Raw genomic sequence first — 13227 nt, forward strand, 5'->3', positions numbered from 1 at the left:
TTATTCTGTGTATCTCTCTGACACCAAGTGATCACGAGTGACTGAGCGAAAAATACTATACTGTTTCCACGAGCCCTGAGGGGTTAGGGTTGTCATGTTCTGTGGTTGCCAGAAACTATTCGTTCCTTAGTAATGCTAGTGGGCTTATGGTGGCACTATGAGCTAGCAGGGCTATAGGACGACAAATCCTGCAGGTGTGTCCAGAATCAGTATTGAGACCAAGCCCTTAGCTTATGTTGCCCAACAAACACACAGATCCTATGTATTTTTTGGAACTACATGACACAGTGACAGTAATTAACATATTTAGACCAAGGAGCAAAATATGAAAGCGAGAATGGAGAAGAAACCAAATTCCCCCTGTTCCAAGAAGTTTTAAAACATTTCTGTTCTAAAATGATTACTTGTCTCCTGACACAGGTGGCCACTTACTTTTGCATGCACCTATCTCCAGCTATATGATTAAGCATTTGGAATAGGTAATGACAGCTTACTGGGTATTTTTGTCACCCCAGATAAAGATAGAAATTGCCACAGAAAACCCTTTTGTTTGAAGAATAGTGACAATTTTATATTATGGGTAGCTCTTGATTATATTACAGAGTGTGCAAAATTAATATCTGCAAATTGCTACCCAGCAGCATAAGAAATTTTATTTATAAGTAGATTATCTTGACACCCTAAACGTAAACCAAATTCCTCACCAATATGGGTTAGGGTGGGATTAGAGGTATTAACCTCCTTATTGTGGTCATACGCTAACATTTTAACAGTGATGCTCTGCTCAAATAGGTCAATTAGTTTAGAGCCAAGAAACTTCCTGAGAAATAGCTCCATGTAAAGGGCACTAGACGAGTGACATAGAGCAACTCCCCCAGGGCACGGCAGAGCATCCCTCCGAGGGCGACAGAGAGCATGCCTCAGAGGGCGACAAAGTGCAGGGGGACAGCAAGTATCCCTCCGAGAGGGACACAGAGCACCTATCCCAGGGTGACAGAGACCGTACCTCCGAGGGTGATAGGGAGCATCCATCCCAGGGTGACAGGGAGCATCCCTCCGAGGATGACAGAGAGCATCCCTCCGAAGGTGACAGAGAGCATCCCTCCTAGGCTGACAGAGAGCATCTCTCCGAAGCAGACAGAGAGCATCCCTCCGAAGTCGACAGAGAGCATCCCCCGAGGGCGACAGAGAGCATCCCTCTGAGGGCGACAGAGATTATTTCTCTGAGGGTGACCGAGAGCATCCCTCCGTGAGTGACAGAGAACATTCCCTCTGAGGTTGACAGAGAGCATCCCTCCAACGGTGACAGGGAGCATCCCTCCGAGAGTGACAGAGAGCATCCTTCCGAGGGTGACAGAGAGCATCCCTCCGAGGGTGACAGAGAGCATCCATCCCAAGGTGACAGGGAGCATCCCTCCGAGGGGTGACAGAGCATCCATCCCAAAGTAACAGAGAGCATCCCTCCAAGGGCGACAGGGAGCATCCCTCTATGGTTCAACAGCTTGTTCTATAACAGTCTAAATTCCAGTTGTTTATAATGTCATGACTTCTCAATGTTGGTACAAATTTACCAATCAGTCTAAACACTACATTTCAAGGGAGGCTCATCCATTTTACAAGAAAGGACCACCTTTTTCCTCCTGCTAGAATGTCGGACCCTGACTCGTTGATATGACCTCGCTGCTCTCCAGTGACCTCTTGGTGTAGCCTCTCTTGTAATCACAGAAAGATGACTCCTGACCTTTTGATGAACCTCTTGTGTCAGTCTAGGATGATGGCCCATGACCTGTTGATGAACCTGAATGGGTCCTAATCGTTTGGGTTATCTGATGATAGTGGTCCTGTGCTTGCTACCACCCACTAAGGCAGTAACTCTACTATCATATCATTTCAATAGACAGTACACAGATGTGGGAAGCAGTACCCTCAAAGGTCATAGATTTTCAGAGAAACATGTGAATAAGAAACAATACATTTTATATATATAAAACATTCAATGTTTATTAGGAATATATTTATCTTTGACACATTCTGAATCATATTGAACCTAAAACACCATTTACATCATTGATGGTCATGAATTACTATGATAGTCTTATGTTCAGCTCTTCCCAAAAGCTCTAATGTCACAGAGTATTATATCACAAATGCTGGTCCTCCAGAGTGGTCATCAAGGTGCAGTCATTTGCTGTGAATCAATATAGCCACTACAGCCAACAGGTGTTTTGTGGTTGTAATCCCTGAACCCCAAATACTTCCCAAATATTTATATAATACTTTAGGTACTCTCTTAGAATTATTCTCTATTTCTAATTAGGAGACTTTTCATTTGCCAGCTGTGAACCTGGTGTCACCCTCTAAACAATACATTTAAATCCTTATATTGACATGAACTTGTAATTTAGCCACGCCACATGTGGGTCATAGACAACTTGTTTTAAAGAGTCCAATATTGCAAATCCTTTGCGCTTGCCTTGTTCTTCTCCAAACTTTTGTAGAGGGTCTCACTTCTCAGCATCTTCACTCCAACAGCTCACGCCATTCTGGGATGAATTAATCCAGTTACTGGCGGGAGCTTCACACAAGCAGATCCTTTAAAAGTCCATAACTGCACAAGAGGTGGTCACAGTTCTTTGTTCTTCCTGGGCAGCTATGATCTCATTTCCTAGATGGCTTCCACTTACACGCTCTCCTCCAGTACTCCTGACCGTACATCTCCCCCTGCTGGTCACTCTTCTAGTACCCCTTCTGTTTGTACCTCCTCCTCCTAGAGGGAACCGTTCTAGTCCCCTTTCTGTTCGTATCTCCTCCTCTTGCAGGGCACTCTTCTAGTAATCTTTCTGTCCCTACCTCCTTCTTCTGAACCCCATTCTTCTAACACCTCTTCTGCTCGTACCTCCTCCTGCAAGGCACTCTTCCAACACCACTTCTGCTTGTACCTCCTTCTCCTGGACATACTTCCAAGACCTCTTCTGCTCAGTGAGTTGGCCTCTTCCACCAAGGCAGATCCAGCTTCTTCAGCAAGGTTAGGACCCAAGTCCCTTGCACCGGTCCTTACTCACCAGTCAAAAGTACTGATGACTTCTCAAGGCAGGCTTCACACTCGGGAGCTGTAATTAACCAGTCACCTTTCTCCAGCAGGCAGCTCCTCTATTCTATAGGCAGCTTACAGCTCTCCTTGCAGGAGTCCTATCCAGGTTGCCCTCACCTGTAAGGAAGCGGCAATCAAGGATCCTGGCTCTGGAACTGATATATTTATCTCCATCAATGCTATGTGGGTCTTGACACTGGTCAAAGAGACTCCTGGCACAGTGACCTGGGTTTCTCACTAATATTTGTCCTAGTATTTATTTAGATGTAGATGCAAATTTGAGAGATCTATCTCTGGAGCTGGCTTCAGGCAGTTCTGTCATTATATTTATTAGCACAGACTGGTCAGGTTAAAGTCTTTTTTGCTCAATCTTTGCAGGAAGAGAGAGTGGAGCTGGGTGTGCTGTGATAGAGGAATCTGAGACAAAGGCTCAGAAGAGAGGCCGGCCTACTCGGCTGCTACACAGAACTGCATTAACTCCTCTGAAGACAAATGAAGCAGGAAGTAGGCAGCAATTTTCCTTCAGAGCATCAGTTGTCTCCCTCATTCCTTTCCTTTCACAGAAGTCTGATCTACTTCAAAGACCTCAGGAAGGTTTCCAAAATCTACCTCCCTATCTGGTGGGCTCACTCCATCCTCCATCATATGTACTATTCACACATAGGGGATCCAAAATGGAGTCCTGTCCCCATACATTAAATCACAATAGACACACTCCATGCTTACCCTAACCGCCACATGTAGCACGCATGTAACTTGCACTCTTTTCGTAGGTGTCCAGCTACTAGTGTATTAAGATGTGCAATTTCCACATACATTTGTTAAAAAGCCAATGGTTCTTAATGGGCTCTCGTTTGTTTTCAAGTACCTTCAAGGTGTGTCAAGCCAATGAAACCTGACCCTCTTAAGGAGTTCACCCCATTGGTTTCAAAGTGTGCAATGGATTCCCCCTTAGGTCCAAATTCACCTCCAATGTGCCCGGTCCAGCATTTTGTCAGGAGTTCCCCTTATATGCAATGCGTGCCCCTTAATGCCACATATTACCTACAATATCCCAGTGTCAGCGTTTTGGAATTAAAGCCATTATATACCTTAGGTTACCCTCATGTTAAATTACATCTAGTACATAAGGGCTAGTAATCTGTGATGGCTGCCCTCTCGTATGCCATAGTTTTCCCTCCCTTAATCCAAGAAACATCTCCAATGAGCTTGTGCTGGCATTGCCTCAAGTGGGCCAGTATTTTTCAAAGGGATCACATTATGCCAGGAATTGCCTCCAGTATGCCCGTACCAGTATCTTTCACAGGCGCCTGTCTTGCTAACAATTGCCTCCAGTGTGCCAGTAGCAGTGGTTTTCACAGGCGCCTGTCATGCTAACAATTGCCTCCAGTGTGCCAGTAGCAGTGTTTTTCACAGGCGCCTGTCATGCTAACAATTGCCTCCAGTGTGCCAGTAGCAGTGGTTTTCACAGATGCCCATCCATGCCTCCGATTTGCCAGCAGTAAAATTTTTCGATGGGTCTCTCTAAATTACCTTCAGTATGTAAGGGCCAGTGGAGACTAGCAAGCATAACATCACATTATCACTCACATTTACTTACATTCACTCACACTCATTCTCACTCGCATTCATTCTCACTTGCACTCATTTATTCTCACTCACTGTAGCTCGCTCTCCCTCATTCTTACTGTGAATCCAACATACTTACTCATACTCAATTTCTCCAACTCCATCATTTTCACACACTCTCACTCACTCATTATCTCTCCTTCATTCACAGTCATTTTACTCTTACATATAATTTCTCACTCACATGCACTCACTTTTATTGTCACTCATTCTGACTCACTCATTTTGATTCACTCATACTCACTGATACTTAATCTCACGTACTCTCACTGACTACCTTTCACTGGCTCTCACTCACTACCTGTTACTAACTCACTCACTTTTACACTCACACATGCTCACACATAGAGGCACACTCACAAACACATGCTCTCTTGCACACACTCCCTTTCACCCTCAAGCACGCACACTACATACATTTAAAAACATTTTTTTCTTACATCAGCCACTGACGTTATCATTCTAGATCCAGGTGCCCTATTTTTTTTTATTACACAAATAGTGAAAAATAAGCTAATTATTCACTATTAGTGTAATACAAAATTGGCGGAAAACGAAGGTGGACAACTACTCCCTTAAGGATGAGCTGCCTCTGTCTTCTTGGTACTCATTTTGCTAACTCTGAAGCCAGGTGTCGCACAAGCCATGCCAGTGGTCGCAAGGGGCAAGCTGCAACCCCTGGTAATCTCAAAATGAGGTCCATGCATGTGACCCTGATGAGAACATCATACAAGGTGTCAAGTGACTCCATTCAGAATATCAGAATGTGCTGTATTTTATGTCACTTCATTCAGAATGACATTGTGCTGTGTCATTACTATTCAGAATAACAGTTTCTGCTATGTCTTGTGACCTCATTCAGAATATCACATTTTGTGCTTAGTCATGCGATACCCCAGAATGTGCTGTGTCATGTGACTCCAGTCACTGTTTTCTAACCATAGGTAGTTAGAAGTGTTTCACTCCTAAAAATACTGCCATAACTTTAACATCATTTGATTTCACTGTGTTTTTTCTCTATTTTGCAGGATGTCAGAAGCACCCTAAGCAGGTAAGGTTGGTTTATTATCCTTCTCTCAGTGTGCAGGGAGCAGGTGCTGCAGCGGCAGTGTCTTCAAAAAACTCCTTTGAGCCCTGAAATAATTGCTACAGAAATGAACTACTGTCCTCACAAAACAAATTTGTATCTTTTAAAATCAACTGAAGTCCTAAGAAAAATACCCTGAACACACAGAAAATGCAAGCACATTCTGGAAACATCCCCTCAGGTTTTCCTCAATCCAGAGTTGTGCAAAAACTCATTCAAACTTTCTTAACTACTATGCCAGTCTTCAAAACATCCCTTCAGCGCTACCCAATATCATTGAATTTAGGTTGTATGATGGTACAACGCATGCCTAAACTACGGATGCCTGTCCAAAGCGGTCTCTACCACGACCGCGTCTTTTGCACGCATGCCTTTACCACGCAATTCTGTGGTAAAGACATGATGGGTAAATGGGCATGCGGTCAAAAGATCATACCCATGCCTTGAAAACTGTCCCTTTTCTCTCTCGCAGGCCCCATAAAAATTAAACCCACACCCCAAAAACGACCCCGACCCCAGCCCCCCGCCCTGGGCCCTAAACTATTCCCTGCATCCCTAAACTAGCCTGACCCTGTCCTGTAAACTGTCCCTTCTCCCCCTACCCCGAGCCTTAAAAATTAAGCCCACGCCCCAAAAACTACACCAACCCAGCCCCCCTGCCCTGAGCCCTAATAACTATCCCTACATCCCTAAATTACCCAGACCCTGCTCCCTGCTCTGTAAACTGTCCCTTTTCCACCTGCCCTGATCCCTAAAAAATAAACCCACACCCTAAACACTAACCCAACCCCGTCCTTAGTCCTAAAACGTACCCCCACCCTGAAAAACTACCCCCTCCAGCCTCTAAGACCAAGCCCCAGCCCCACTTACCTCACCGTGTCCTCTCCTAAGTCTTCTGAGTCCGAGTCTTCCCTTTCCGGTCTTCCTGTTTCGCTCTGCAACTAGACAGCGCATTGCCTTAACCACGCATATGCGTTGTTAAGGCACATGTGTGGTTAAGGCAATCATGGAACAGCTTGCGAGGAAATGGCACGCGTAGCTCAGCCCGCATTGTTCAGGCAGTTTCCCTTGAAATTACATTTAAGCCACATTGAGGACTCAGACTTTAGGAAATTCTCTCCAATCAGAAGAGGTCTTGTCCAGTTCTCATGAACCTCATTGTAATCCTCAGATCTGCTCCTATTCCTAAGAAATCTCTCTGGTCTGCAGTGACGTCCCTCTGGACCATGGCATCCTCTTGAGTCTTTAGAAGCCTCATTTCAACCCTCAAACCTCTGCCCAGGTCACTGACTACTCATTCCAGGCAGCAAATCCTTCTTCAAGTCCTCAGAGACTTCCTTCTGTGTCTTTTCCGTCCATGTTTTTCAAGGTTTTTATGTATCGTTTTTTGGTAACAAAAATGAATTAAAACAATAAAAATCTATGGCTCAGCATCATCAGTCACATGTCGTACATGATGAAATCATAGGGTATGGTTCGGGGGATTGAATCATTGTCATTTTTCATTTCTGAAATAAGATGAAGAAACATTTCTTTACAATTATTGCATTGTGGTCACACGGTTGGCGAGGGCGTCTGTCCATGCATGTCTCCATTCGTGTGGGCCGGTGGGGGAGGGGCTGACTCCAGCCCTCTCAGCCTACTTTCCCTCACCTGCAGAGACTGCCCCCCACATCGCAACTTCCTGTGGAGTGTTTCCATTCCCGAGGGATCCTTCCATGGGCCTCATGGCATGGAGCTGACATACACAGATGTGATTACAGGCTGGTCTTGCCAACTCATTAACATAGCTTAATGAGACACCATACTTCTCAATGATGTATTCTGTTCTGTAACTAACAACGCCATCTCCTCAAAGCCTGTACGGATACACATCCTCTGAATCACTTAACAAAACAATTAAAGATGGAGGTGGACCCCATAAATTAATTGCACACGTTTCAACACTGACTGGCTGTAGGAAGATGGCTCTGTGTATACTATACCAAAATGAGGTACAGTGTGCACAGAGTCCAGTGGAACCCCAAAGGGAGGCAGAGGTAAAAGAAGTTAGCACCTTACTCTCTATTTGTGGTAGTGTAAGACTGTATCAGAGGGTAGAGTTTTTTTTGTTCTTTTTTAAATATATTTTTATTGGCATTTATTTTAATATCCAATCATTATCAGATTATTCAGCAAGTTTTCAACATCGTAATACAACTCGACAATGGCATGCATAAATTTGTTACAGGTGTCTTTTAGTTATATTTCAAACAAGTCATGAGGGGTAGTCTATTCGTTCAAATACATGTAAAGCATAATTACATTTTCTACAAACTCATTTTGCCTGTAGAGTTAGGAAATTATAATGTTCATTATACATGTAGTCACGCAATATGTGCCAGTCTAGCAATGTCCCACATTTTTAATCAACATAGAGGAAACTGTGTAACTAATAAAACATATTAACTATCTGATTAACAGATTGTGCAGTGGGGCTAGGAGCCACGTAAGTAACAATAAGTGAGATAATTAGTCTGAGTTTCGCCAATGGGGGGAAGTGGTAGCGGGGGGCGGGGGGGGAAGGCTGACGTGTGCTCCCTTCTCTATGGGCCGTCTACCACCCACCAGTTCCCAAGTCTGCAGTGCTCCCAGATTGTATATGAAAGCTAAGCCACACATGCTGTCCCTCAGGTCGGTTCCGGATGAGCACTATACCAGGCTCCATACGCATCAATGGTTCTGTATAGGACGCCTCAATGCTATTTGGAAACGTTTTCCCTCTTAGTCTTCTTCGCCGCTTGTCTGAGTCCTATCCCCACTTCCCCCTCTGTCTATTGTATCCCTTTCTGGGTTTTCCCATGCCTTCAGAATCTCCCTCCAGAGGTCAGCAATAGGACCTTTTCTCAGTCCTCGCGCCTCCTCCTTCATCAGCACCCTACTCTCTGCACTAGCCCAATGAGTGATGTCTCGCTTCCTAGCTTCTACTGCTGGTCCAGCCTTAGACTTTCAGGCCAGCGCTATCCGTCTTTTAGCTACTACCATAGCTAGGAAAAGGAATCTTATTTCCTGCTTTCTTCTTAGGAGGGCGGGACAAAAAGCCCCAGCAAGCATGTCCCTATCGCTGGCTCCAGCATGCGCTCCACCGCTGCTCCCATAAGATGCAATATTTCTTCCCAGAACCGCCTTATTGGGGTGCAGTCCCAAACCATATGTTTGAAGTTTGCATCTACATGCTCGCATCTTTGGTATTAATATCTGGTGCCTCCAAAGGCAAGCTGAAGTTTATGATGTGTCATGTACGTCATGTGGACGTAGTTGAACTGAGTATACTTCAACCTGGTATTACGTTAGACTTTCCTGGGGTATGCTAGGATTTTGGTCCATTCCAGGTCTGTAATGGTTCTGCCTAGAGCGGTCTCCCAACGGGTGCGCAGTTTCGTCAGGGGTGTGCGGGTCATCTCTAGCTGTGATATATAAAAGCATTTAACCTGGTGTCTTGCAGTGCCTAATGTAAGGAGTGATTGTAGCATCGCATGTGGCTTAGGCTCGTCCTGACTCCCCCACCCCGCCCCGCCGCCTGAAAGTGCGCAGTATTATCTCATAGGTTAGGAAGTGACCTGGTTGCAAGTCATAGCTCTAAAGCCGGTCCTCGAATGGAGCCAGGGTCTCCTGTTAATAGCAATCCCCCACTTTTTCCAATCCAGCTTCAGTTCAGGGTCTCAGCAGTATTGGGGTTAGTATCATCTTGGGATTCCCATGGGGGAGGCCCACTAATGGTAAGTCCGGGGTATATATGGGAGATTGCCCTACTTTGAAAAGACAGCACTTCCAACAGCGTAAAGCTGTGTTTTGTAACAATGAGAGGTGAGGGATGGTAACACCCGCGTCTAACATCTTTGCTAGTTTCCAGTTTGTATGGACCCCTTGGTCGGTAAGTTCAGTACCCACTGGGCCTGCGTCTACCAACCATGGCGCCAACTACTGGAGTCGATAAGCTATGAAATAGAACTCGAAATTAGGCACTCCATCCCTCTGCAGAAGGTCTTTGTAAGATCGACAGGGCTACTCGCTGCCTCCCCTTGTCCCATATCAGGTCTCTCAATAGAACATCTAATTGTCGGAAACATGAAGCGGGGGCACTTATGGGGAGATTAGTGAAAAAGTACAGCAGGCGCGGCGACCATTTTAGCAAGAGAGCCCCGGGCCATAATCTACAGTTGTAGCGTGCACCAGAAGGAGACGTTTGATCTCAGGGACCGGAAAGCTTTACCTAAATTGCCCTCACGAAGATCATCCAGCGAGTGGAAGACCCGAATTCCAAGGTATCGGAAGGTAGTGGAGGCCCTGTTAATGCCCATCGTACAATCTAGTGGGAGAGTCCTATTAGCCAAGATCAGAAAGAGGTAACTTTTAGTATGATTAAGTTTAAGGCAAGACAATAAGTCAAACTGCTTCATCAGTCGCAAGGCAGTCTTGCTACCTACCGTTATTGAGGTAAATCAATAAATCATCAGCATATAGTGAGATGATGTGGGTGTTCCCCCTCAACGAGATACCCAATCCCTCCCCACCTTGTCGGAATAATGGTGCCTGTGGCTCAATCGCCAGAGCAAACAGCAGGGTCGACAGTGTGCAGCCCTGTCTTGTGCTTCTAAAAATCTCATTTTGCAGAGACACTGTCTTTCCAATCCGCACCTTGGCTGTGGGGTGTTTATAGAGCAGCTTTACCCAATTTACCCAACTCTCTCCTACACCCATGTGTCTCATGGTTTCAAGTAGATAATCCCATCTCACGGTGTCAAAAGCCTTCTCAAGCTCTATAGACAGGAGGGCTGCATGTTGTAAATGTCGAGCCTCGGCGTGGTATAGCACCGAGTACATCCGTCGCAGGTTGTATGAGGTGTTCCGAGCTGGGATAAATCCATTCTGGTCGGCATGAACCAGAGTCGCCATATGGGGTAGCAAGCGGAGCACCGGGGTTTTACTAAGGATCTTAAAATCCATGTTTAACATGGAGAGAGGTCAGAAGTCTGTGACTTTCGCCTCAAGTGTAGGCTTCTTGGGGAGGGGGACAACTAGGGCATCCCTGGTGGACTCAGGCAGGCATATAAGTTTCAAAGAGTCTGCATAGAGCTTCTCCAAGTGTGGCAAGAGCTTTCCTATGTACGTTAGATAGAATTCGGCTGGCAAGCCATCAGGTCCCGGGGTCTTTCCTGTGGCCATGCTTTTAATTTCGGCTCGAATCTCAGGGACACTCACAGGTCCTCCCAGGGTGTCAATTATTTGTACATCTAGAAGTTGAGGATGCAACACCTTCTGGAAATACTTGTGTGTATCTGGGGATATTGAGGGACAGGAATGTATAATGCCGTGTAATGGTCACAAAATAATGCATTGATGGTGTCAGGGCCATATATCGGGCCACCTTCAGCGGGTGTGATTTGAGGTATTGGGTATCCCAGCATCTCTGGCTTAATCAGCCATGCCAACATCCTACCCGGCTTCCTTTCTTCTTCCTGCACTTTACTGAGGTAGCTCTTGAGATCGAGGCACCACAAGCGACCAAGAGCTTGGTGGTATGACGTGTGTGTTTGATTAAGAGCAGCTGTTGCATCTGGCCTCGTTCGTTGTTCATTGTCTAATCTATGTAGGTCGTCTTCTAGGGTTTCCAGTTCCTGGTGAAGTTCTCTTTCAGCTCCTATTGTTTACCCCATACATTTCCCTCTCAAAACCACCTTGAACGCCTCCCATTCTATCAGAACATTGGAGGTCGTCTGTGCATTATATCTATAGTATGTAAGTGGTGTAGGGACGAATAATAAGAGTAATCTCGGTCCCTAGTATGTTGTGCCCTCCAGATGTCATCCAGTCCCCATTGTCCCCTCCAGTCTTGGAACCTCGCTACTGTTTTATGTATTTGAGCACTTGGCAATGGGGGGTGGGACCGCTCAAGGGCTATGTCAGCAACACAGTTGAAGTCCCCTCCTTGTAATGGGCATGCGGTTAGCACTTCAGGCAAAATGCCTGAGAGTCTTTGGAGGAATGGTACTTGATCTTGATTAGGGGCATATATACTACCTAATGTGAGTTCCTGCCCATAAATTCTGCCCTTAAGCAGTACATATCTACCCTCTTTATCTATGCATGTCTGCAAGGGTTCAAATGGTATACCGGCTCTAATCCAAATCATTGCTCCTCTTGCGCATGCAGAGTAAGAGGTCGCGAATACCTGTCCTCTCCAGAATCTACGCAACTGCTCTCCTTCCCCCGATAAGGTGCGTTTCCTGGAGGAGTGCAATCTGTATACCCCTTCTACACAGGTACCTGTGTATATTATGGCGCTCAGCGGCTGAGCCTATTCCTCTAATGTTCCACATCAGGAGTTTTAGTGTAAGTTTGTTTGTGGGCATTAACAAAAGTTTGGCCACCAACTCCACTACTACCCCCCAGTCTCAGAGTTGCTAAACCAGGACCCCACATGCACATAAAAACCCCAAAAAGTTGGGATGAAAATCAAAATTCCCGCAAACCAGAACTCCCACTTCCCGAGAGCAGCCTGGCAACGGCCAGCCGCCCAAACTACAGGCAAATTGTCCAAGATCTCAAGAGGCTCCTGCCACATATAGGTGGAGCTCTCCAGAAAGGCAGGCTATCGTAGGTCAACCACAGTTTGTCCTATGGCTGCCTGAGTTAGACCGAGCCCGTGCCGGCCCAGACATATAACAGTTCCAGTCCTTATAACTGTGTCCCGCTGGGACGTTTCTTCTCCATGTGGTCTCCCTTGTGACAACTCTGTGCGGCTCGAGGTCGTCAGCTGATCTAGGGGGTAACAACTAGCTGAACAGTACTATTTGCTTATGAACTGTCCATGTTTGTGCAGTCAGTTCCTTTGATGGATCTGGATCCCAGCTCCTAGGCAGAATCAGGTGGTTTCTTAAGGGAAGCTACTGCTTGTAGGGCTGCAGCCCTCTCCTTCAAAGTTTGGGAGGGACTTGGTCATTTGGGCGGTTTCCGATTTGATCGGGTTCATGTTCTTGATCTCTTCCCAGGTTTCAGTGTGATATGTGGGCGTTCAATCTTGGCTGTTCTGGGGTCTTTGCCAGCTATATAGGATTCCAACCATTCCCAGGCTTCTTCCAGGTGGTCACTGAAGTAGGTTTTCCCATCATCTAGGACTATACGTAGCCTAGCCGGGAATATCAGAGTATTGTAGGCCTTCCTCTCTGAATGCCTTCTTCGCTTCCACAAAAGAGGCTCGACATCTCTGTACCTCTACACTGTAGTCAGGGAAAATGGAAACTCTGTAGGTGTCCACTGTAAACGGGCCATCCATACATGCCTGCTGCAGAAGGATGTCTCTATCTTTGTAATGGAGGAGTTTTGCTACCACAGGGCGCGAAGGACATCCTGGGGCTGGGGGGCGAGTGGGAACCCTGTG

At 46.0% G+C, this 13227-nt stretch overlaps 1 protein-coding gene across 1 annotated transcript in view; it reads left to right on the forward strand.

The window, feature by feature from the left end:
• Positions 1–13227, forward strand: part of LOC146869334 (E3 ubiquitin-protein ligase TRIM39-like) — a 184047-nt gene that overhangs the window by 66346 nt on the left and 104474 nt on the right. Inside the window, exon 4 of the mRNA XM_085650672.1 lies at positions 5749–5771. Coding sequence (XP_085506798.1) covers positions 5749–5771 — 23 coding nt within the window. The remainder of the gene's footprint in view (positions 1–5748; positions 5772–13227) is intronic.

This window comes from Triturus cristatus, chromosome 1_1, assembly GCF_964204655.1.
Source record: "Triturus cristatus chromosome 1_1, aTriCri1.1, whole genome shotgun sequence".
NCBI classification, from domain to species: domain Eukaryota; kingdom Metazoa; phylum Chordata; class Amphibia; order Caudata; family Salamandridae; genus Triturus; species Triturus cristatus.